Genomic DNA, 21,806 nt, shown 5'->3' with positions numbered 1-21,806 from the left:
CTCCTCACTCACTACTTTCCCTCCCATCTTAGTATCATCTGCAAACTTTGATGTGTTACACTCGGTCCCCTCCTCCAAATCGTTAATATAGATTGTAAAGAGTTGGGGACCCAGCACTGACCCCTGCGGAACACCATTGGTTACTGAGTGCCAGTCTGAGAATGAACCATTTATCCCAACTCTCTGCCTTCTGTTAGATAGCCAATCCTCTATCCATGCCAGAATATTACCCCCAATCCCGTGATTTTTTATCTTAAGCAATAATCGTTTGTGTGGCACCTTGTCAAATGCCTTTTGGAAGTCAAAATACACTACGTCCACTGGTTCACCTTTATCCACCCTATATGTTAATTCCTCAAAGAACTCCAGCAAATTTGTCAAACATGACTTCCCCTTCATAAAACCATGCTGACTTTGTCTTATTAAATTATGATTATCCAAATGTCCTGTTACTGTCTCCTTAATAATGGACTCCAAAATTTTACCTACCACAGATGTTAGGCTAACCGGTCTATAGTTTCCAGCCTTCTGTCTGCTGCCCTTTTTAAATAAGGGTGTTACATTAGCAGTTTTCCAGTCTGCCGGGACCTTTGCTGAGTCCAGGGAGTTTTGGAAGATTATTACCAATGCATCCACAATCCCTACCGCCACTTCCCTCAAGACCCTAGGATGTAAGCCATCAGGTCCAGGTGATTTATCCGCCTTGAGTCCCATTATTTTACCGAGTACCACTTCCTTAGTGATTTTGATCGTGTTTATCTCCTCCCCCCCGCTATAGCCCCCTGCTTGTCAAGTGTTGGGATATTCTTGGTGTCCTCTACTGTAAAGACTGATACAAAATATTCATTCAGTGTTTTTGCCATCTCCATATTTCCCACCATTAATTTCCCGGTCTCATCCTCTAAGGGACCAACATTTACTTTAGCCACCCTTTTTCTTTTTATATAACTATAAAAACTCTTACTATCTGTCTTTATATTTTTTGCTAATTTACTTTCATAATCTATCTTCCCTTTCTTAATCAATCTTTTTGTTATTTTTTGCTGTCTTTTAAAGTTTTCCCAATCCTCTATCCTCCCACTAGATTTGGCTACCTTATATGCCCTTGTTTTTAGTCGAATACTATCCTTAATTTCTTTACTTAGTCACGGATGGCTGTCTTTTCTTTTACACCCTTTTTTTCTCAGTGGAATATACTTTTTTTGGAAGTTGTAAGATAACTCCTTAAATGTACACCACTGATCATGTATCGTCTTATCCTTTAACATATTTTCCCAATCCACTTTACTCAATTCCGCTCTCATACCTTCATAGTCTCCTTTATTCAAGCTTAGCACGCTTGTTTGAGATACAACCTCCTCACCCTCTAACTGAATATGGAATTCAACCATGTTATGGTCACTCATTCCAAGGGGATCCTTTACTAGGACATTTTTAATTAATCCTGTCTCATTACACAGGACCAGATCTAAGGTTGCTTGCCCCCTGGTTGGTTCAGTTACATACTGCTCAAGAAACCCATCCCTAATGCACTCAATGAACTCATCCTCAAGGCAGCCCTGCCCAATTTGATTTGTCCAATTAATATGATAGTTAAAATCCCCCATAATTATAGATGTTCCCTTATTACAAGCCTCAACTATTTCCTGATTGATACTCCGTCCAACCGAGTTGTGACTGTTCGGAGGCCTATATACTACGCCCACTAGTGTTTTTTTCCCCTTATTATTCCTTATCTCCACCCAAACTGTTTCATTATCCTGATCTTTTGACCCAATATCATTTCTCTGTATTACAGTGATTCCTTCCTTTATTAACATAGCCACCCCACCTCCCCTTCCTTCCTGCCTGTCCTTCCTGATTGTTAAATAACCTGGTATGTTTAATTCCCAGGCATTGTCACCCTGTAGCCATGTTTCTGTAATGGCCACAAGATCATACCCATATGTAGCTATTTGTGCCTTTAACTCGTCTATTTTGTTACGAATGCTACGTGCATTCAGATAGAGAACTTTCAAATATGTTTTGTGACACTTAGTTCCTGCTTTTGCCCTTTTTATTACTTTACCTTTTACTCCACACCTTCTGCCCCTTCCTGACATGCTCTGGTTTTTAATTTCCCCACTGCTACCTAAGTCTTTGACCTTCTCTGTTGTCATTTTTATTATTTGTTCTCTAGGAGGCTCCCCCCCACTAGTTAGTTTAAAGCCCTCTCTACAGCCCTAGTTATATGATCCGCCAGGACTCTAGTTCCAGCACTGGCCAAGTGAAGCCCGTCGCAATGGAACAGCTCCCTCCTGTCCCAGTACTGGTGCCAGTGTCCCAGGAAGCAAAACCCATTTCTCCCACACCAGTCTTTGAGCCACGCATTTAACTCTCTTATTTTATTTGTCCTAGCCAAATTCGCTCGTGGCTCAGGTAATAATCCAGAGATTATTACCCTTGTGGTTCTGCTTTTTAATTTGGCCCCTAGCTGCTCAAACTCCCTCAGCAGAACCTCCTTCCTTGTCCTATCTATGTCATTGGTACCAACGTGGACCACGACAACTGGATCCTCCCCCTCCCACTCCAAGTTTCTATCCAGCCTAGAGGAGATGTCCTTAACCCTGGCACCGGGTAGGCAACACAGCCTACGGGACTCTCGCTCTTGGCTGCAGAGAACTCTATCTATCCCCCTAATAATACTATCCCCTACCACTACAACATTTCTATTTACTCCCCCTTCTTGAATGGCCCCCCTCTCCACGGTGCTGTGGCCAGGTTGCTCATCCTCCCTGCAGCCCCTGCTTCCGTCCCCACAGGGAGTAAGAAGCTTGAACCTGTTGGACAAGAGCAAGGGCTGCGGCTCCTCCAACACTACCTTCTGGATCCCCGTACCTGCCTCACTCGTAGTCACACCGTCCTGTCCCTGACCATGGGCTACATCTGAATTAATTAAGTTCATAGGTGTGACCACCTCCTGATACACAGAGTCCAGGTACTTCTCCCCCTCCCTGATGTGTCGCAGTTTATCCATTTATTGGCAAAGAATTAAGTAAAGATTAATTTAAAAATTTTTTTAGGTGGGTGTAGCAGATCCCATTGCAATACTCAAAGAAGAGCAGGAGAGTTCTCCCCGGTGTCCTGGTCAATATTTATCTCTCAACCAATATCATCAAAAACAAATTATCTGGTCATTATCTCATTGCTGTTGGTGGGATCTTGCTGTGTGCAAATTGGGTGCCGTATTTCCCTATTATTACAACAGTGACGACACTACAAAGGTAATTCATTGGCTATAAAGCATTTTGGGACATCCTGAGGTCGGGAAAGTCTTTCTTTTTTTTCTTAATCAAGCACGTTTTCTGAAGAGAATACCTATCAAGTGGTGGTGGTTTATGGTACTTGTGAATTGTACAGCTAGGACTCATTCAGTGGTTATCTTGGATAACACTGATCCCTGACCATATCGGGTGGTGATACAACGCAGAGTGGTGGGGCTCTCAGCTCACTGAAGAGTTTTCACGTCAGCCTGTTCTCCATAAAATCAGTAATAACCAAATTGAAAAAATGGGCTAAGCTTGTGCCACTGGATGCCAGAGAAACATTTTATCTTACCCCTCAACAACAACTTGCATTTATATAGCATAGTCAAATGTCCCATGGCGCTTCACCAAATAAAATTTGACACCGAGATACATAAGGCGATATCAGGACAGGTGATCAAAAGCTTGGTCAAAGAGGTAGGTTTTAAGGAGCATCTCAAAAGGAGAGAGAGGTAGAAAGTCTGAGGTTTAGGGAGAGGATTCTAGAGCTTAGGGCTTAGGGCAGCTGAAGGTACCTCCTGCTAGGTAAAGTGTGGTAATACAATTTCCTTCTTATTAAATTTAGATTTTGTAAAAGCAAAACATTAAGTAAGAAGTGCAATAGATAGTTAATGGGATTATCGCACTACTCTGTCGACCGACCCAGTAAATTCTCTAGCGTGGCAATTTTTTGCGGTTGGATGTGGGAAGGTGTATGTAATGTATGCAACTGCAAGCAAGTTTACTATACAGAAGCTTTGGAAATTAGTTCGACATGCTATTCATTTTGTTGCTGGTGACGCCCAATTTTATCCTGAGCCAGGAAGGATCACATATGGCAAGCTTGATCTCTGAGCCAAGGTCCCAGGGATGATAGGCCATGGGGTGGGAATAGCGGATCAGAGGGTGTGTGTCCAATTTCCTAAGCTCAATGTCATATATGAGGCATCCAATTGTGACCCGTGGAAGCTCATTCAGGTGAATAGAATACACAGAGCATAGACAGCTCCCCATCAGGACCATGGTAGGCAATGGCTTCAATTGGGCCAGATACGTGAATATACGTGATTCCCATAAGGAAAGCGGTGAGTGGTACAGTGTGTTGAAGCTCCCAGGTGTTGTGCTACAGAATGCTGGTAGGATGTGGGTATCCACCTGCAGTTCTCCCTGTACCATGCTTTCCCATCTCAGTCATACTGTTGTGGGAATTGCCAGGGTGAAAGAGCAGGTCAGAGGGCAGGTTGCCCTGGGTTGCACTAACACCACTTGGTAGTGGCTGGGAAGATAGGATTTAACCAGGCCGCCCCTTTAAGGCCATAGAGCCTAACTGTTGTAAAGAGGCACATCCTGAGGTAAAGAGCGGCCTTCATTGAGAAAAGGTTGTAAATTGGCAAGCTGCTTGTAAATCCCCAGCTCCTTTCCATGGGGGAGGGCCAGTATTCAGGTCAGGAGAGACCAGCAGGAAATTACTTTGACTCTTTTTTTACACCTGTTTTAAGATGCTAATTGTTCTTTGGTACGTTCCTCGTCTCGCCACCATTTGTTGTTGTTTACGTCAGAAGCAATTAAGTGCGAGTGTTTCACAAGTACTGCATGCGTGACACTTTCAATTGTGACTGATGTGCTAGACTTTCACACATACGGACTTTATGGAGACGATATCACCAGCTAGATCAGATGGCAGTGAGAGAAAAAATGTTTCATCAGCTAGTACATTTACACAGTGAGCTCAGGACTACTTCAGATATAATCTGAATTAACTGCTGTTAAGCAAACAACTCAGGCTGTCATCATTAATTAACCAGCTCATTAATCAGGCCTTTTAAAATTAATGGAGTGATTTTATTATAAAATTTATTAAACTAATTTCAAGCTTGCAATACAATCAAGGGCCTAATAGCACTATATTAATTATTTGCATCGTAGTGATCATAGTGTTTCAAAAAGGCAGTTGTAGAGGAAAAAAAGCCATAACTAGAGAAGCAACCAAATTGAAGTGCAGGATTAGCTGGAAGGAATCTCACAAAGCTTCACCCCAGCAAGGAGCTGGACCACTTAGAGAGAGAGAAATCCGTAAGCAATGATTCTCAAACCTTCTCAAAGTTTGTTTAAGTCATATTCTAGCCCTTTCCAAATAAATAGCAAGTCTCTGTCAAGCAATTCCACTGAACTACCCTTTTCCTGGCCATTGGACTCTAGGACATGTTAAAGTTAAATCGATCCCAGCATAACTTTATTACCTAATAATGGATATCAACATGTTCATTACTGCTCCAATGTCAATGTTTTAATGATGGCTTTCCCTTCTTATAAACAAGCTTGACAATTGAATGTAATATAAAACATCCCACTTATGTCAATGTTGTCTTTTATGCTATTGTAACTACATTTCTGTAGCTAAATCAATAGTGGATGATGGGGTTTAATCAATACAATGGAAAGTAAAAATTGAGATCCCATTACACCCTGGAAGATTATTATCCTTGTGGAATAATCTGTTTGCTGATTTAATTCTAAACAAAAGCCTGTGCTTGTTGAAACATTGTGCCTGATTAGAACACAAATTCTACTGATTAGATTCTGGTTTGGCACAGCAAAAATCATTTAAAAAATACTGATAGTCTTCAGGCTAACTCTCTTCATTGTCTTTCATAGTTCAGTAGTTATTTCTGCCCTTTCTCTCACCTCATCAAATCTCATCTTGTCTGGGTGTTTGGGAGGTACAGAAACTTGTATGGAAGGCTCCATGGGAGGATGGTCAACTGGAAAACAAAGATACCGTTAACAGCGCGCATATTTAACTGTGGTTTATATAATGTCAATATTACCAAGCAAACTCAGCACATCCTTTTTTAATGATTGGTGATTCTTTATGACTTGAAAACTGAATATAACTGTGGCAGTTCACGAAGAATACAATTCAGGAAATGAGCTGAATATAAGAGGACACATAGCGTGTTAGAAGGCAGATGAATTGAAATGATGGATGAATGATTTATCAAAGCTATCTCAACCCTGGGATGTGGTTTGCTCAGAGTACATAATATATACAAACTTATTTATCTTGGTTGACAGTTTCCCCTATTTTTATGCCAATGGGGACACCTTGGGCAACAGTGATGGACAGATGAACATTATGTAATCGAATCACGTGACTTGGCCAGATGTTGCATTGCACTTCATGATTTGAACAGGTGATAGAATTGAGATTTGTTTCACTGCAAGTTTGAGTTAATAACATAACTTGGACACATTATAAAGAATAATGGATATATGTGGAAATGACAGCATGGAAACAAGTTAATCTAGTTGTGTCATAAACATGCTTAATTGATTCAGAAACATGATATGAACCATGGTGTAATCAGTGCCTTGGCATTGCACAGTGCATCTTGTGTTACAAAGAATACAATTCAGGAAATGAGCTGAATATAAGAGGACACATAGCGTGTTAGAAGGCAGATGAATTGAAATGATGGATGAATGATTTATCAAAGCTATCTCAACCCTGGGATGTGGTTTGGTCGGAGTACATAATATATACAAACCCAGTAAAATATATATACAAAATATTTTACTGGGTGATTTCATTCCATTTGTATTGCCAGCTGCTGTCAGCTCAGACCTCAAATGAAAATGAACATTGCGCTGATGACACCTGACATGTTCATACTTAAAGATTCATGACTGTGATATAAGCACTACCTCTTTATAAAGAAATTCTAATGACAGTATATAAGGCAGGAAAGGGTGGGTCTGATGACATCACAAAGCAAAACAGATGATCCGGTCATTATCACATTGCTGTTTGTGGGACCTTGCTGTGCGCAAATTGGCTGCCGCGTTTCCTACATTAAACAGTGACTACACTTCAAAAGTACTTCATTGGTTGAAAAATGTTTTGGAATGTCCTGAGGTCACGAAGCATGCTACATAAATGTAAGTTCTGTTGATGGTATGCAGACTTCCACAGCATATTCTTTAGGGGTATTGATCTGAGGTCGCTGTTCTGTACAGATCAATATACATCTAATCCATACTGGGGGAATTTTTCCTTCAGTTCCTTCATTTTTAATCATACTTTTTATTTTCACTTCGCACCTTCCCCCAGTTAGCATAAATGCCAGTCTGCTACATTTTGTGAAGATGTCCATGTTACAAGCCCCTGTTCGTGCTGGCTCCCGAAAGATCAGCTGCTTTCGGCTCAACAGTCCTCCCTCCCACCTCACCACCAAGAACAAATTAACTGGTCACTGGTTCATTTTCTGTGTGTGTGACCTTGCTGTGTTCTCTGCCTACCCTTTGCTTTAGGTCGCCAACTGTATATCCTGCAGGGAGATGGGGGGAGGGGCTCACTGGCGTAACCAAAAAAAAACGTGCAGAAACATGTTAAAAAGCTTTTGAGGGGACTGGAAAATGTACCCAAAACAAATTGTCACACAAAATCCAGAGATAAATGTTGCACCATCAGAGCTCACTTCCCCCTTCAAAAAATGACTGACAAGTTCATGTCCCACTGCACTCCCATTGTAACTATTTATTTTCGCATGCCATATGCCATTGAAATCCAATGGAATAAAAAAGGAATTTTACTTATTCAGTTGCCTCGAAACAGCAGCCTTGATCACAGTTCTGATTCAGAGCTGCTTTCCAGTTGTATGTTGTTTTTCTTTTGCATTGTCAACCTTTCTGGGGCTGTGTAAGCATTTTTGAAGCCATTCATTAGAATGTCCATATTCATTAGGTTGCCATGTATGCTGTCCATGCCTGTGGGGCAAATCTCTCAACATTATGTGGCTGAGACTGGTAAAAGCACTTCCGCTTTGATTGGGGACAATTTGTTGAAATGGTCATTGTAGCTTATCTAGGAATCCTGCAATGTTCCTCAGAGAGAGGGAGTTAATCACATCTAGAGTAGGAATAAACAGGTAGAAGTGCTTGAAACAAAAGTAATCAGCAGCTTCACTTCCATATACTTGACCAATTGCAGTCTACAGTCTTAATTCAAAGTTGCTTAATTTAACTTATCTGATAATTCCACTTGTGGGGATGTCCAAAATTAGGGGCCATAAATATAAGATAGTCACTAATAAATACAATAAAGCATTCAGGAGAAACTTCTTTACCAAGAGAGTGGTTATAATAAGGAATTTGCTACCACAAGGAGTAGTTGAGGCAAATAGCATAGATGCATTTAAGGGGAAGCTGGACAAGTACATGAGGGAGAAACAAGTAGAAGGATATGCAGATGGGGTTAAATGAAGAAGATGAGGATGCTCATGTGGAGCGTAAACACCGGCATAGACCAGTTGGGTCAAATGGCCTGTTTCTGTGCTGTAAATTCTATGTAATTCAGTAAATTCTCACTTTGCTTAATTCAAATGATTTTTTTGTACCAAAAGAAAAAGGCTTCAAATGATCAGAAATAGACTGCAGTGTGGCCCTTTGTGGTGGGTGTGAGTAGGTCTGTTTTTTTTTCCACATTTACTGTTTTTTTAAATTCTTTATTCAAGTACAACAGTACTTATACAACTCATCAATTACAAAGTAAATCCATTATATCCATTGACCACAATAAGAATAAAGCCTTAAAAACCAGCTTTATGGTTAACAATATAAATGCAAAGATACATTTTTACAAATAAATCAATAATATTTACAGTACAAACTACCACTATTTCAATAAACCAAGAAAAAAAACCCCGTATCACGCCAGTCCTACTGGCATCGTTTACCCATTCAATCGGTGAGTAGGTCTGTTGGGTTAGTTTTCTACAACCTTCCAATGACATGCATTAGAGCCAGTCCTTAGGAGCTCAATCGTGTCCTGTTTCATTCATGCCAATGGGGATGGTACTGAGCACAGTGCCACTAGGACAGCTACAGGCCTCCTCCCTCCCTCCACCATCACCTCCCCCATCCAGCCAAGAAGGACGCCTCCAAATCAAAAATGGGCTTCCTATTCAAATATAAATTTTGCATGGGTAAATATTGAAATGAAAATTTGGCAGAATGAGGCAGTTCAAGCAAACCAGGGAGCTCGAGAATGTCATGTTTGTCGTTACAAACAATTATTTTTACTTGCAGGAAAAGTCCATGATCCTTACATGGCCCTTACTCCACAGAAACATTCCCAGTTCCCCCTCCGGGTGATTACGCGACAAATAGGAAGACTCAACTTGTGACCAAACGTATCCCACGGTACTTTATTAACAATCATTGCTTGGCTGTACTGCGCCCCGCCATGGTCAAATATATTTCAGCACAGCCAAAGGTCAAATAGTCTATCGAAACCCACTGTCAAGGCTCACACAAGAATAATGACCATTTCAACAAGGCACCAGAGGGAAACCCAAGGAACCATACCTGAGGCGTCAATGCGTTCAAGGTCAGAGTGGAGCAGAGAAAATTGGTATAAAAAAACCAAAAGGCATTCAAATACAGCCTGGAGGAAACCTGGTGTGAAAGCATGGTCACAAACGTACACTTTAAACGCTGCCACCTCATTAATCAGCAGTAATTACTAAATGTGCTAAAAGCCGCTATAAATGTGAAATCTGAGCTTCTCTGGTGTTTGTTTGCTACATTTTGAATTATTTATTTGCAGCCTCTGAGGCGGAGATAAAAAGTATATTTGCTGCTAAATCTTCCAGCCCATAGCAAATTCCTAACGACCAAGCTAACAGCAAAGGGTCAAAGGTTCCTCAGTAAATATAAAGTTGATAAGCCACAATTTTACCCCCAGTAGCTCAGTTAGTACAAGGTATGAGGTGGTACTGCACTATTCAGATCAAGAAGCCCCCGCGTTTGATCCCAGTTTTCTACTGAGTTAACCAACCTCATTGTGGGTGTGAGTGCTACAATTGGTCCCAGCAGCCCCAAGCGGCAAAGTCGAAAAAGTGGCAGGGTTCAGGCTTGCTGTGCACAGTGACCACTGTTGAAAGTGCTCATGTGTGGCTAACTGGTTGAGGGTAGAGACAGAATTGGCTCTGATACCGCCATCGCAGAATAGTCCAAGGAGCCCATTTCCGAGACCGTTACTGTCCCGTTAACGCCGATTTTGCCAAGCTAAAATCGTTCTCAATGTCATTCTCCCACGATGTGAGTCAAATAGTGTAGTGTCTGCGTAGCAATAACACACGGACTGCAGGAGAACAATAATAACAGGTATTTACTGAACAGAGGGTATGCTTAAACTGAAAGTACAGAAGCCTGCTATGGCTTTATATACAGGTGTGGTCACTGCCGGTACTGCAGTATAAAATCAGTTCTCTCTTAAAGGTACATACACAACAATTCCTCCCCTTTTAGATAAACAGTACATAACATTCATTTAACAACTAAATAATAACTAATTACAATTACAATTTTCTCTGTACTATATACATCAACTGAAATAATCATTTATAAGTTCAGTCTTTGAGGAGGCTTCCTGATCCTGACTGGATAGCGCCTTTCTCGAGTATCCTGTTCTTGCGGCGGAGTCGATTCTGGCTCATTGTCATTGGTTGGTTCATCAGCTTCCAATACCACTGATCTGAGGTAGACGCAATCTGTACTTCGGGTTCATTACCAGGTGCACATGCTCGTGGTATGGGTTTGGCTTGTTCCTGTGACTCTAGAATCTGGGCAGCATGGCATCTCACGATGCTCTCTCCAACGTCCACTGTGTACATTAGTGGTCCCTGCTGTGTGCATATCGTTCCTGGCTGCCATTTTTCTGTTCGGTAGTCGCGGGCCAAGACTGGTTGCCCTATCTTGAAGCTCCTCATTGGCTTCTCATTGATGTGCTGGAATTGCTTATCCTCAACATCTCGTCTTATGTTTGGTTTGAGCAAATCCAGGCGACATCTTAGCCTTCGGTTGAAGAACATTATGGCTGGAGCTTGGTTGGTGACTGCATGTGTCGCATTCCGGTAAGCAAACAAGAAATTATCCACCTTGTGTTGTAGTGGTATGTCGTCGTTATACATCGCCTTTATTGCCTTTTTAAAGGTCTGAACAAACCTCTCAGCCAATCCATTTGTGGCTGGATGATATGGGGCAGATGTGTAATGATTCACCCCATTATTCCTCAGAAAGCTCCGGAAATCCTCGGACACAAACTGTGGTCCATTGTCGGAGCAAATCTGTTCTGGCAAGCCATTCCTGGCAAAGATGGTCCGTAGGACTGCAATAGTTTTCTCCGTGGTGGTGGAGGACATTTTGATGACCTCTGGCCATTTCAAATGTGCATCCACGACGATTAAAAACATTGAGTCCATAAATGGACCAGCAAAATCAATGTGTACCCATTGCCATGGAGATGAGGGCCACTCCCATGGGTGTAGCGGGGCCTGTGGTGGAGCATTTTGGACCTTCTGGCATCCTGTGCATCTCTTGGTAATATCCTCGATTACTTTATCGATTCCCGGCCACCACACAAGTGCCCTGGCTAGGCTCTTCATTTTTACCCCTCCCAGATGACCCTCATGAAGCTCATTGAGCACTCTATCTCTCAACTTGGGTGGAATTACCACTCGGGATCCACACATCAAGGTCCCCCCGCACACTGACAGCTGTTCTCTCCTTGGCGAGAATGCTGGCAACAGTGAGTCGCCATGTGCTGGCCATCTCTTCACCGTCAAATCATAGACCCGAGAGAGTGTCGGGTCATTTCGGGTTTCCTTCTCCATACTTGAGTTTGTAACAGGTAGGCATTCGACTATGGTCGAATGGAATATCTCAACAGGGTCCACTGCAGGTGCTTCCTCCACCGTAGGCAACGGTAGGCGCGACAGCCCATCAGCGTTTCCATGCTGTTTTGTACCCTTGTACTCTATGTCGTACTGATGTGTCCATAGAAAAAGTGACCATCTTTGCAGCCGTTGCGCCGTCATCACTGGAACGCCTTTCTTTGGGTTAAAAATGGAGACCAGAGGCTGATGATCAGTCAGTAGGGTGAATTTCTGCCCGTGCAGATAGTGATTGAACTTCTTCACCTCCCACACCAGGCTGAGGGCCTCCCTGTCAATCTGGGCGTAGTTATGCTCGGCTGAGGTTACCGAGCGCGACGCAATGGCTATTGGCCTCTCAGAACCGTCAAGGAATTTGTGTGACAGCACCGCTCCAATGCCGTAGGGAGACGCATCACATGCCAACCGAATCGGTAGTGTTGGATTGTAGTGGGCCAATACTTCTTTTGAAGTGATTAGGCATTTACATTTCTGAAAGGCACGCTTACACTCATCACTCCATTTCCATGTTACTCCAGTTTGCAGCAGGGCGTTCAGTGGGTGCAGAATTGTAGATAAATTCGGCAAGAACTTATGGTAGTAGTTCACCAACCCGAGGAACGACCTCAGTTGCGATACATTTTCCGGTGCTGGAGCCTTGACTACTGCCTCAATCTTGTCTGGGGACTTATGCAACCCTTCCTCATCAATCATGTGGCCACAATACGAGATTTGTCTCCTGAAGAACTCGCATTTGGGGCGGTTGGCTCGTAGCCCATATTCTTGTAATCTAGTGAGCACCTGCTCCAGGTTGGCAAGGTGTTCACTGTCATTTTCGTCCGTAACCAGGATGTCGTCCAAATAACACTGGGTCCCCGGGATCCCTTGCAGGACTTGTTCCATCACCCTCTGTCAAATAGCCGGGGCTGATGCTACCACGAATACCAGTCGATTGTACTGGTAAAGACCTTTGTGAGTGTTTATCGTGAGGTATTTCCTAGATGCTTCTTCCACCTCCATTTATAGATACGCTTGGGCCAGATCAATCTTCGTAAAGCGTTTCCCTCCAGATAGCGAGGCGAAAATATCTTCTATCCGTGGAAGTGGATATTGTACTGTGTGCAGGACTGGGTTCACAGTTACCTTGAAGTCCCCACAGATGCGAACCTTCTTCGGCTCCCCAGGCGTGCTGCTCAATGATTTCTTCATTACAGGAACAATGGGTGTGGCCCACTCGCTCCAGTTCACCTTGGACAGCACACCCGAACGCTCCAGACTCTCCAGCTCTACTTCAACGGCTGGGCGGATCGCGTACAGTACCGGTCTGGCCTTAAAAAATTTGGGGTTTGCGTTATCTTCGATTTTTATCATTGCCGTTACTCCTTTTAGAGTCCCAAGTCCTTGTTGGAACACCTCTTTTGCGTCAGTTAGAATTTTTGACAGTCGTCCAGGTGTGACGTCGTCATCCTTTTTGTCAGTCACAGTTAGCGCCTGAATGGAATGCCAATCCAATTGTATTTTTCGGATCCATTCACGTCCCAATAATGGTGGTCCTCCATCTTGTAGTATATATAGATACAGTTTCTGTGTTTCCTTGCCATTGTATTTAACTGGCACCCTTATTTTTCCTCTGGGGTAGACTTTTTGCCCCGTGTATGTCTTCAATACAATGGACGTGTCCTTCAAGGATATGTGTGAGAATAGCCGCTCATAGTCTCGTTGATTCATGACAGTTAGGGCTGATCCTGTGTCCAATTCCATCTTTACTTGGGACCCTGCTATGATGAGGGTGACCCAAATGGTTCGGTGATCCTCCTTTGCGATCACGTTGTGTAACTTTAGACAACTTAGTCTCCTGCTCCCGGAGTCATTATCACTCTCCTGATCTTCTGAACTACTGTCTGTCATTTTTTTTACTTTCTTGTACTTTTCCTTAGTAGTTCTTTTAGTGTTGGTTTTCTTTCCCGACCTGCAGACTCTGGCTATGTGTCCCATTTTCCCACATTGCCTGCATATTTTGTCCTTAAACCAGCAGTCCTTCTGATCATGGGTTGTTCTGCCGCAGCGATAGCACTTTTCTGCTCTATATGCCATTTCGTTAGCACTGTATTCTTGTGGTTTCTGTTGTATTTCTGCAGCTCCCCGTGCTGCTGCTTCGTAGGATACTGCCACGCTGAAAGCCTGTTCTAGCGTCAGGTCCTTTTCCGAAAGTAGTCGTTTCTGGGTTCCTTCACTCTGGAGCCCGCAGACAAACTTATCCCTTAAGGTGTCTGCCAGTCCTGCTCCGAACTGGCAGTGCTTCGATAACTTGCGTCGTTCCGTAAGATAGTCAGCATTGCTCTCATCTTTGCGCTGGTTTCTTTTATGGAACTTGAATCTTTCTGCTATCAGCAGCGGTGTAGGGTTTAGGTGTTCCTGTAAGATATTAACAAACTCTTCAAAACTTTTCTCCATTGGTTTAGCTGGGGTAATTAAATTCCGCAATAGGCCGTACGTTCTCGCGCCCATCAAATTTAATAATACCGATGCATTCTTTCCATCGGCCACCTCATTTGCCTTGCAGTACACTTCAATTCTTTCCACATATGTGGTCCAGTCTTCTAACTCATTGTCGAAAGCAGTGATACTGCCACTCTTCGGCATCTTGGGTGGTTTAAAATGGCGCCACCCGCGCTTTTTCGTCTTCCCCCCAATGGATTAAAATGGCGCCTCCCGCACTTTTCCTTCTTCCCCAATGGAATAAAATGGCGCCTCCCGCGCTTTTCCTTCTTCCCCTTGCTGCCAACACTGCTCCTAGCGTTCTACAGGGTAATGGCGGCGACCCGTGGCTTCAGCGCGTCTCACTTTTCCTTCCCCTCGTTTTATTTTCTCTACGCTGCCCGGTTCTTGAGCACCGACCGTGCCCTGTGCGCTCCACCCTCTCTCTCTCTCTTTTCCTCCCGACGACGCTGCATGGCCCCTTTGCAGAGCCGCTCGATCGAGCTCGAGCCCGCCGCAGTCCGGAAGGGTCGGCGCACTACCTGCTACCAGCACGATTTGCTGGAACACCTTGACTGGGGAGGCAAGCCCAGCTCTCCACAGCCTCCCCTGCAATTCTCCGAACTCCAATGGATCACTGGGCGGTTGCCCGCGGTCGATGCCCGTTGCTCTGACTTCGACCTCCAAGAAGCTTCTTTTCAGGGAATGATCCCCGTGAGGTGATGCAGTACTGCAGGTGAGTTCGAACCTGCTCGTCGCCAGTGTAGTGTCCGCGTAGCAATAACACACGGACTGCAGGAGAACAATAATAACAGGTATTTACTGAACAGAGGGTACTCTTTTGTTTGGACCCCAAAAAAACCCAATTGGACTGTAAATAAACAAAAGTTCAACTAAAACTTAACAAATCAAATTAAAATTTGGTTTTCCGGGTTGATAATGCACTCCAGTCCCCGCGGCGCCCACCGGTCGCGGAAATACTCAAGCGCGCCGGCGGACACCGCGTGTTCCATCTCCAGGGCCACCCGGGCGCGAACATGGCCGCGGAAGAGAGGCAGGCAATCTGGCTGGACGACCCCCTCGACCGCCCGCTGCCTGGACCAATTGATGGCTCTTTTAGCCAGGCCCAGGAGCAGGCCCACGAGGAGGTCCTCCAACCTGTCCACTCCCCTCCGCACCGGGTGACCGTAGATCAAGAGCGTGGGACTGAAGTGCAACCAAAAATCGAGGAGCAGCCCCTTCAAGTAGTGAAAGAGGGGCTGCAACCTCTCACCCTCCATATAAACGTGAAACACGGACTACTCCAGGCCGCAAAAAATGCAGGCAGCCTGGGAGTCCATGAACCTACTTAAAACCTTATTGCACGGGACCGCTCCATGCAACACCCTCCAGGCCAAGTCCCCGATGGAACAAGGGAGGACTCCCGCGTAGAGAGCCCTCCATTGGGGACCTCCACCACCGCCAGTCGGCAAGACGCCACTCCAAGGCGTGTCTGGATGGTAGATGAAGATGGCAAAGTGGAGAGTGTGCAGGAGCAGCCCGTACAGGAAACCCCTCCGCGCGGAATGAAAAGGCACGGAGGGTATTTCCTCGAGACGGCTCAAGTTGTGAGGTGCCGGTTCCCGAGGGGAGTTTCGGCACCGGGCGCCGATGAGGAATTCCGTCCGAACGGGGGTAAGCTCGGACAGGATTGCCCCACGTGCTTGAGCCGCTCGATACACCTAGTGGAGTCGGGGCCCAGTGCCGCTTTCACCGATTCAATGGCTTCGACCGCGAGCCGGACGTTGGCCCAGGACAGGCGCCGCGCCAGCTCCTCCGGCGCCATCCAGCCCGCTCCTCCGCCATCGAGCAGGTCCCCGACTCTGGTCACCTTGCCAGGCACAGCCCTGCCCTCCGCCAGCCGCCCGAACCCGCGGTCGTGGAGGTGCGGATTCCTGAGCAGCGGCTCCCGAAGGAGAGCCGCCGCTCCTGACGGGGGAGAGCTCCGCCTGGAAGCGACGTAGTTCCAAACCCATAGCAGTTCCTGTTAGAAGACAGGCAGCTCCCGCAGGCCGGCACGCCTGCAGCCCACTTTCACAAACAGGAGCTGCGTGTCGTAATTGAGGCCGTGCAGCTGGCGGAAGAAATACGTCGCCAGCGCACACCATCTCGGAGGATTCTCGAAGTACAGGTATCTCTGCAGCATCTGAAGATGGAAAGTCGCAGCCTGGGTGCGAAGGCACACCAGCGCCTGACCGCCCTCCCTAAGCGGGAGACACAGAACCGCGGCAGAGACCCAGTGCTTCCTTTTGTCCCAGAAGAAGTCGATGAGTTTCTTCTGCATCTTGGCGACAAACGCAGGGGGAGGGATCAAAGTGACCAACCGGTACCACAACATGGCGGCCACCAGCTGGTTTATTACCAGCGCTCGACCCATGTAGGACAACACTCGGAGCAGTCCTGTCCAGCGTCCTAGGCGAGCGGTGACTTTGGCCTCCAGCTCTTGCCAGTTCGCCGGCCAGGCGTCCTCGGCAGGGCTAAGGCAGACTCCCAAATAGAGGAGGTGCGTGGTGCTCCAGGCGAAAGGCCTGAACTCCTCCGGCAGGGAGTCCACCCGCCACTGACCCACCAGGAGTCCAGAACATTTCTCCCAGTTGATCTTGGCGGAGGATGCGTCCGAGTAAATCTGCTGGCATTCCCGCATCCTCCGCAAGTCAGCAGGATCCGTGACCGTGAGGAGCACGTCATCGGCGTAAGCCGAGAGGACCACCTCCACGCCCGGCCCTTGTAGAGCCAGTCCCGTCAACCTCTTCCGCAAGAGGCGCAGGAATGGCTCCACGCAAACAGCGTATAACTGACCGGACATGGGGCATCCCTGACGCACCCCCCTCCCGAAGTGAAGGGGCGCCGTCAAGGACCCGTTAACTTTAATCAGACACTCCGCGGCGGCGTACAGAAGTCGGATCCGGGCGACGAAATGCGTCCCGAACCCGAATGCGCGCAGAGTCCCGAGGAGATACTCGTGATTCACCCTGTCGAACGCCTTCTCCTGATCCAGGGAAAGGAAGGCGACCGACAGACCAGCCCTCTGGGAGTGGTGGACCAGGTCCCGGACCAGATGGATGTTATCGTGGATGGTCCGGCCCGGGACCGTGTAGGACTGGTCGGGGTGGATCACTGAACAGAGGGTATGCTTAAACTGAAAGTACAGAAGCCTGCTATGGCCTTATATACAGGTGTGGTCACTGCCGGTACTGCAGTATAAAATCAGTTCTCTCTTAAAGGTACATACAAAACAAATAGAAACTCATCGAATGATTCAAGTGTGCTTGTTGTGAACATAAAAATGATCGCACAGCAGCATCATCTTTATTGGAAGACTAACGCTGAAGTAAATTGCTGGCGAATGGTGCTCATTTTTTTCTTTGAACTCCAGCCCGTACAAGTCAAGTCCACGGCTCGCTTGCTGTGTCTCTCATCACTCGAAAAGGTTAAGATGCCTGAAGGGATGTCAGTGTCGGGACTTTATGAATTTACAGCTGTTTTGCTCACAGCTCCTTTCCTATCAGTTCACTGAATTTTATGGACATGATTCTCTTCACTGTCTTAGCGGCAGGTGAACAGACCCCTCTTACTGCACCGCCCCCCCCCCCCAAAAGGTTAATGAACTTGAAGTCAACTGGACACCAAATGTTTCAGCCTTTTCCAGCCAGAATGATGCCTCATACAAACTTGAACTTCAAATCTACATCAGCTAGTATTGTGTTTTTTTTTTACTACTATTGAATGAATAAGGTATGATTTTATCTCAAAGGGATAAACATGATGTTTAGCTTTCACATTAGAGAGAGAGAAAAACTATTTCCGCTGGTTGGGGAGTCTAGGACTAGGGGGCATAGTCTAAAAATTAGAGCCAGGCCTTTCAGGAGTGAAATTAGGAAACACTTCCACCCGCAAAGGGTGGTAGACGTTTGGAACTCTCTTCCGCAAATGGCAATTAAGGCTAAGTCAATTGTAAATTTTAAATCTGAGATTGATGTATTTTTGTTAACTAAGGGTATTAAGGGATATGGGGCAAAGGCAGGTATATGGAGTTAGGTCACAGATCATCCATGATCTCATTGAATGGCAGAACAGGCTCGAGAGGCTGAATGGCCTACTCCTGTTCCTATGTTCCTGTTCCTGCACCACGATTATTTTTCGTGGCTACAACCATCATCCTGAACTTAAATTGCTGTCTACTAAAGCCAGTTAAAGTACACAGGTTTACATTGGTGTAAAGTGGTTTTAGCTTTTCTGAGCAATCGTTCAAAAGCATCCACATTCTTTTACGGCTATAAATAATACCTGGGGGAGGGCAAATCGGCTTACTGTAAAATCTCTAAAACAGGTGTTGAAAAACCAGTAATGTTGTTCTCACAGATTCTGATTAATCTCTCCCCAACATCTTCTGCACTGTTTTCACGTCAGAGACTTGGGGCGCGATTTTGCCAGCCCCGGGGAGGCGGGTATGGAGGCGGGCCTGCCGGGAAAATGGCAGAATTTGGGGGCGGGTGCCAAACCCGCCCCCAAGCCATCTTCCCAGGAGGCGGGTAGCCGTCCCGCGACGAGTCCCGTCTCCTTAGAGGCAGGAAGGGATTAAAGCCTATTAACTGCCTGTTAACAGGTAGTTAACAGGCAGAAAATAGGCTTATCACCATTTTGCCCTCATAAGTGCGGGCTTCCCGAAGGCTCCGAAACCCGCCAGGTCAGCGAGGCGAGTAGTGGGTTTGCGGGGGTCGGGGGTCGGGGTGGGGGCGGGTGCAAAAGTGTGCTGTGAATGTAAGTGGTGGATGCAAGAGTGGAGAGGTGAGTATCTGAGGTAAGTGCAAAGTGTTAGAAAAAGTGTACTTACCTTTGTTTCTTCCTGCAGGCTTCAGTCGGTTGTTATGCGAAGAGTCTCGGACCTCCGGGTTGGAGATGACAGATGGCCGTTGCATTCTCCAATGCAACAACCATCTCATTTCTGCAAAAGAAATCTGTTTGATGAGGTTTTGAATTCAAGACTTCATCAAACTACAGAGAATGTCAGTGTTTGACAGCTTCACAGAGCTGTCAAACAATGACAATTCATCTGGCAAAATTTTTTGACAGATGAAGCATCATACGTTGACGTTCTCTGCAATCGGCTTTCCCTTAATTGGCCTGCTAAACCTGCTGGGCAGGCTTAACGAGGTCAATCAAGGGAAAATAGCGTGGGTTGGCCAGAAGTTGGAGGCAGGACTAAAACCCGACAAGTGGGAGTCCTGCCTCCATAAGCTCCCCATTGTCAAAATCACCCCCAATGATGCTAACTTTCACCGTCATGTGCCATGCATTCAGATCCAGGCTACATTTATACCTTAAGTGCAACGTTGGTGTGAAGCCAGACCTCTTAGCACCGACATTATAGTTGTAGTGTGAATATACCTTTAGAAATTACAATTCAACCTTCAGAGGGAAAGAAAAAATTCTAAGCAATAATGTGTAACAAAAGCTGCAACTTAAACTGATAATCAACATATTGGGTTGCTTCATTATGTGAAAGGTGCTATATAAATGTAAGTTTTTTTATATACCAATGAAAAGAGTATTAATTTAAATTAGCTAGGACAACTGAAGCTTTCAAGACTGAGATCGATAGAATTGTGTTAGATAAGGGTATCAAGGTGTATGTAGCTAAGGCAGCTAAGAGGATTTGAGGTACAGATCTGCCATGATCTAACTGAAGGGTGCAGCAGGCTGGAGGGGTTGAATGGCCTACACCTGTTCCTATGTTCCCGAATCTACATTTGGGTTTAGGCCTTGAACGAATACATAGAATTATAGAATTTTATAGCCCAGAAAGAGGCCATTCAGCCCAACTAGTCTATGCCAGTGTTTATGCTCCACATGAGCCTCCTCCCACCCTACTTCATCTCACCCTATCCGCATATCCTTCTATTCCTTTCTCCCTCATGTACTTATCTAGCATTTATGCATCTACGCTAATCGCCTCAACCACTCCATGTAGTAGCACGTTCCACATTCTAACCACTCTCTGAGTAAAGAAGTTTGTCCTGAATTCCTTATTGGATGTAATAGTGACCATCTTATATTTATGACCCCTAGTTTTGGACTCCCCACAAGTGGAACATGTTCCCTATCAAAGCCCTTCATAATGTTAAAGACCTCGATCAGGTCACCTCTTTGTCTTGTCTTGTCTTATCTAGAGAAAAGAGCCCCAGCCTGTTCAGTCTTTCCTGATAGGTATAATCAGTTCTGGTATCATCCTTGTAAATCTTTTTTGCACCTTCTCCAGTGCTTCTATATCCCTTTTGTAATATGGAGACCAGAACGGTGCACAGTACTCTAAGTGCGGTCGAACAAAGGTTCTATATAAGTTTAACATAACTTCTCTGTGTTTGAATTCTATTGCTCTAGAATGGAGGGACAATACAGGTTTGTCCATCCACAATGTTGTGTGTTGGGATCGTAATGCTCATTTTCTTACAGTCAGTCTAAGCCGAGGACCTCATTCCCATGTCACACTATATTGCACAAACCCTAGGCCCTGGTTCACGATCTGTTGCTGTGGCACAGCACTGTTACGGCACCCTGTAATTTCTAACGGAGAGTCCAGTCTTCCTGTAGTTCCATGACCTCACAATTGTATGAAGACAACTGGATGAAACTTTGTGAAGACAGATTACTAATTTTTACATTTTCATCCATACATTTTCAAAAGGCTTTCGATAAGGTCCCGCATAAGAGATTAGCATGTAAGATTAAGGCACATGGGATTGGGGGCAAGGTATTGACTTGGATAGAGAACTGGTTGGCAGACAGAAAGCAAAGAGTTGGAATAAACGGCTCTTTTTCCGAGTGGCAGGCAGTGACTAGTGGGGTACTGCAGGGATTGGTCCTTGGACCCCAGCTATTCACAATATATATTAATGATCTGGACGAGGGAACTAGATGTAATATCTCCTAGTTTGCAGACGACACAAAGCTGGGTGGGCGTGTGTGCTGTGAGGAGGATGCCGAGAAACTCCAGTATGATTTGGACAGGTTGGGTGATTGGGCAGAAGCATGGCAGATGCAATATAACGTGGATAAATGCAAGGTTATCCACTTTGGTGTAAAAAACAGGAAGGCAGATTATTATCTGAATGGCAATAGATTGGGAGAAGGGGAAGTGCAACGAGACCTGGGCATCCTTGTGCACCAGTCGCTGAAAGTAAGCATGCAGGTGCAGCAGGCGGTTAAGAAGGCAAATGGTATGTTGGCCTTCGTAGCGAGAGGGTTTGAGTATAGGAACAAGGATGTCTTGCTACAGTTGTACAGGGCCTTG

General features: G+C 45.4%; 1 protein-coding gene across 1 annotated transcript in view; it reads right to left on the bottom strand.

Moving 5' to 3' along the window:
* The window catches only part of LOC147121821 (procollagen galactosyltransferase 2-like), a 159,743-nt gene that overhangs the window by 41,145 nt on the left and 96,792 nt on the right, over positions 1 to 21,806 (bottom strand). The window contains exon 6 of the mRNA XM_085978005.1: positions 5,970 to 6,046. Coding sequence (XP_085834131.1) covers positions 5,970 to 6,046 — 77 coding nt within the window. The remainder of the gene's footprint in view (positions 1 to 5,969; positions 6,047 to 21,806) is intronic.

The sequence above is a fragment of the Somniosus microcephalus genome, chromosome 3 (genome assembly GCF_052327205.1).
Source record: "Somniosus microcephalus isolate GS21.2 chromosome 3, FLI_Smic_1.0, whole genome shotgun sequence".
In the NCBI taxonomy this organism is placed as follows: Eukaryota; Metazoa; Chordata; class Chondrichthyes; order Squaliformes; family Somniosidae; genus Somniosus; species Somniosus microcephalus.
The sequence above is the reverse complement of the archived record's forward strand: the minus strand, read 5'-3'. Positions and strand labels throughout refer to the sequence as shown.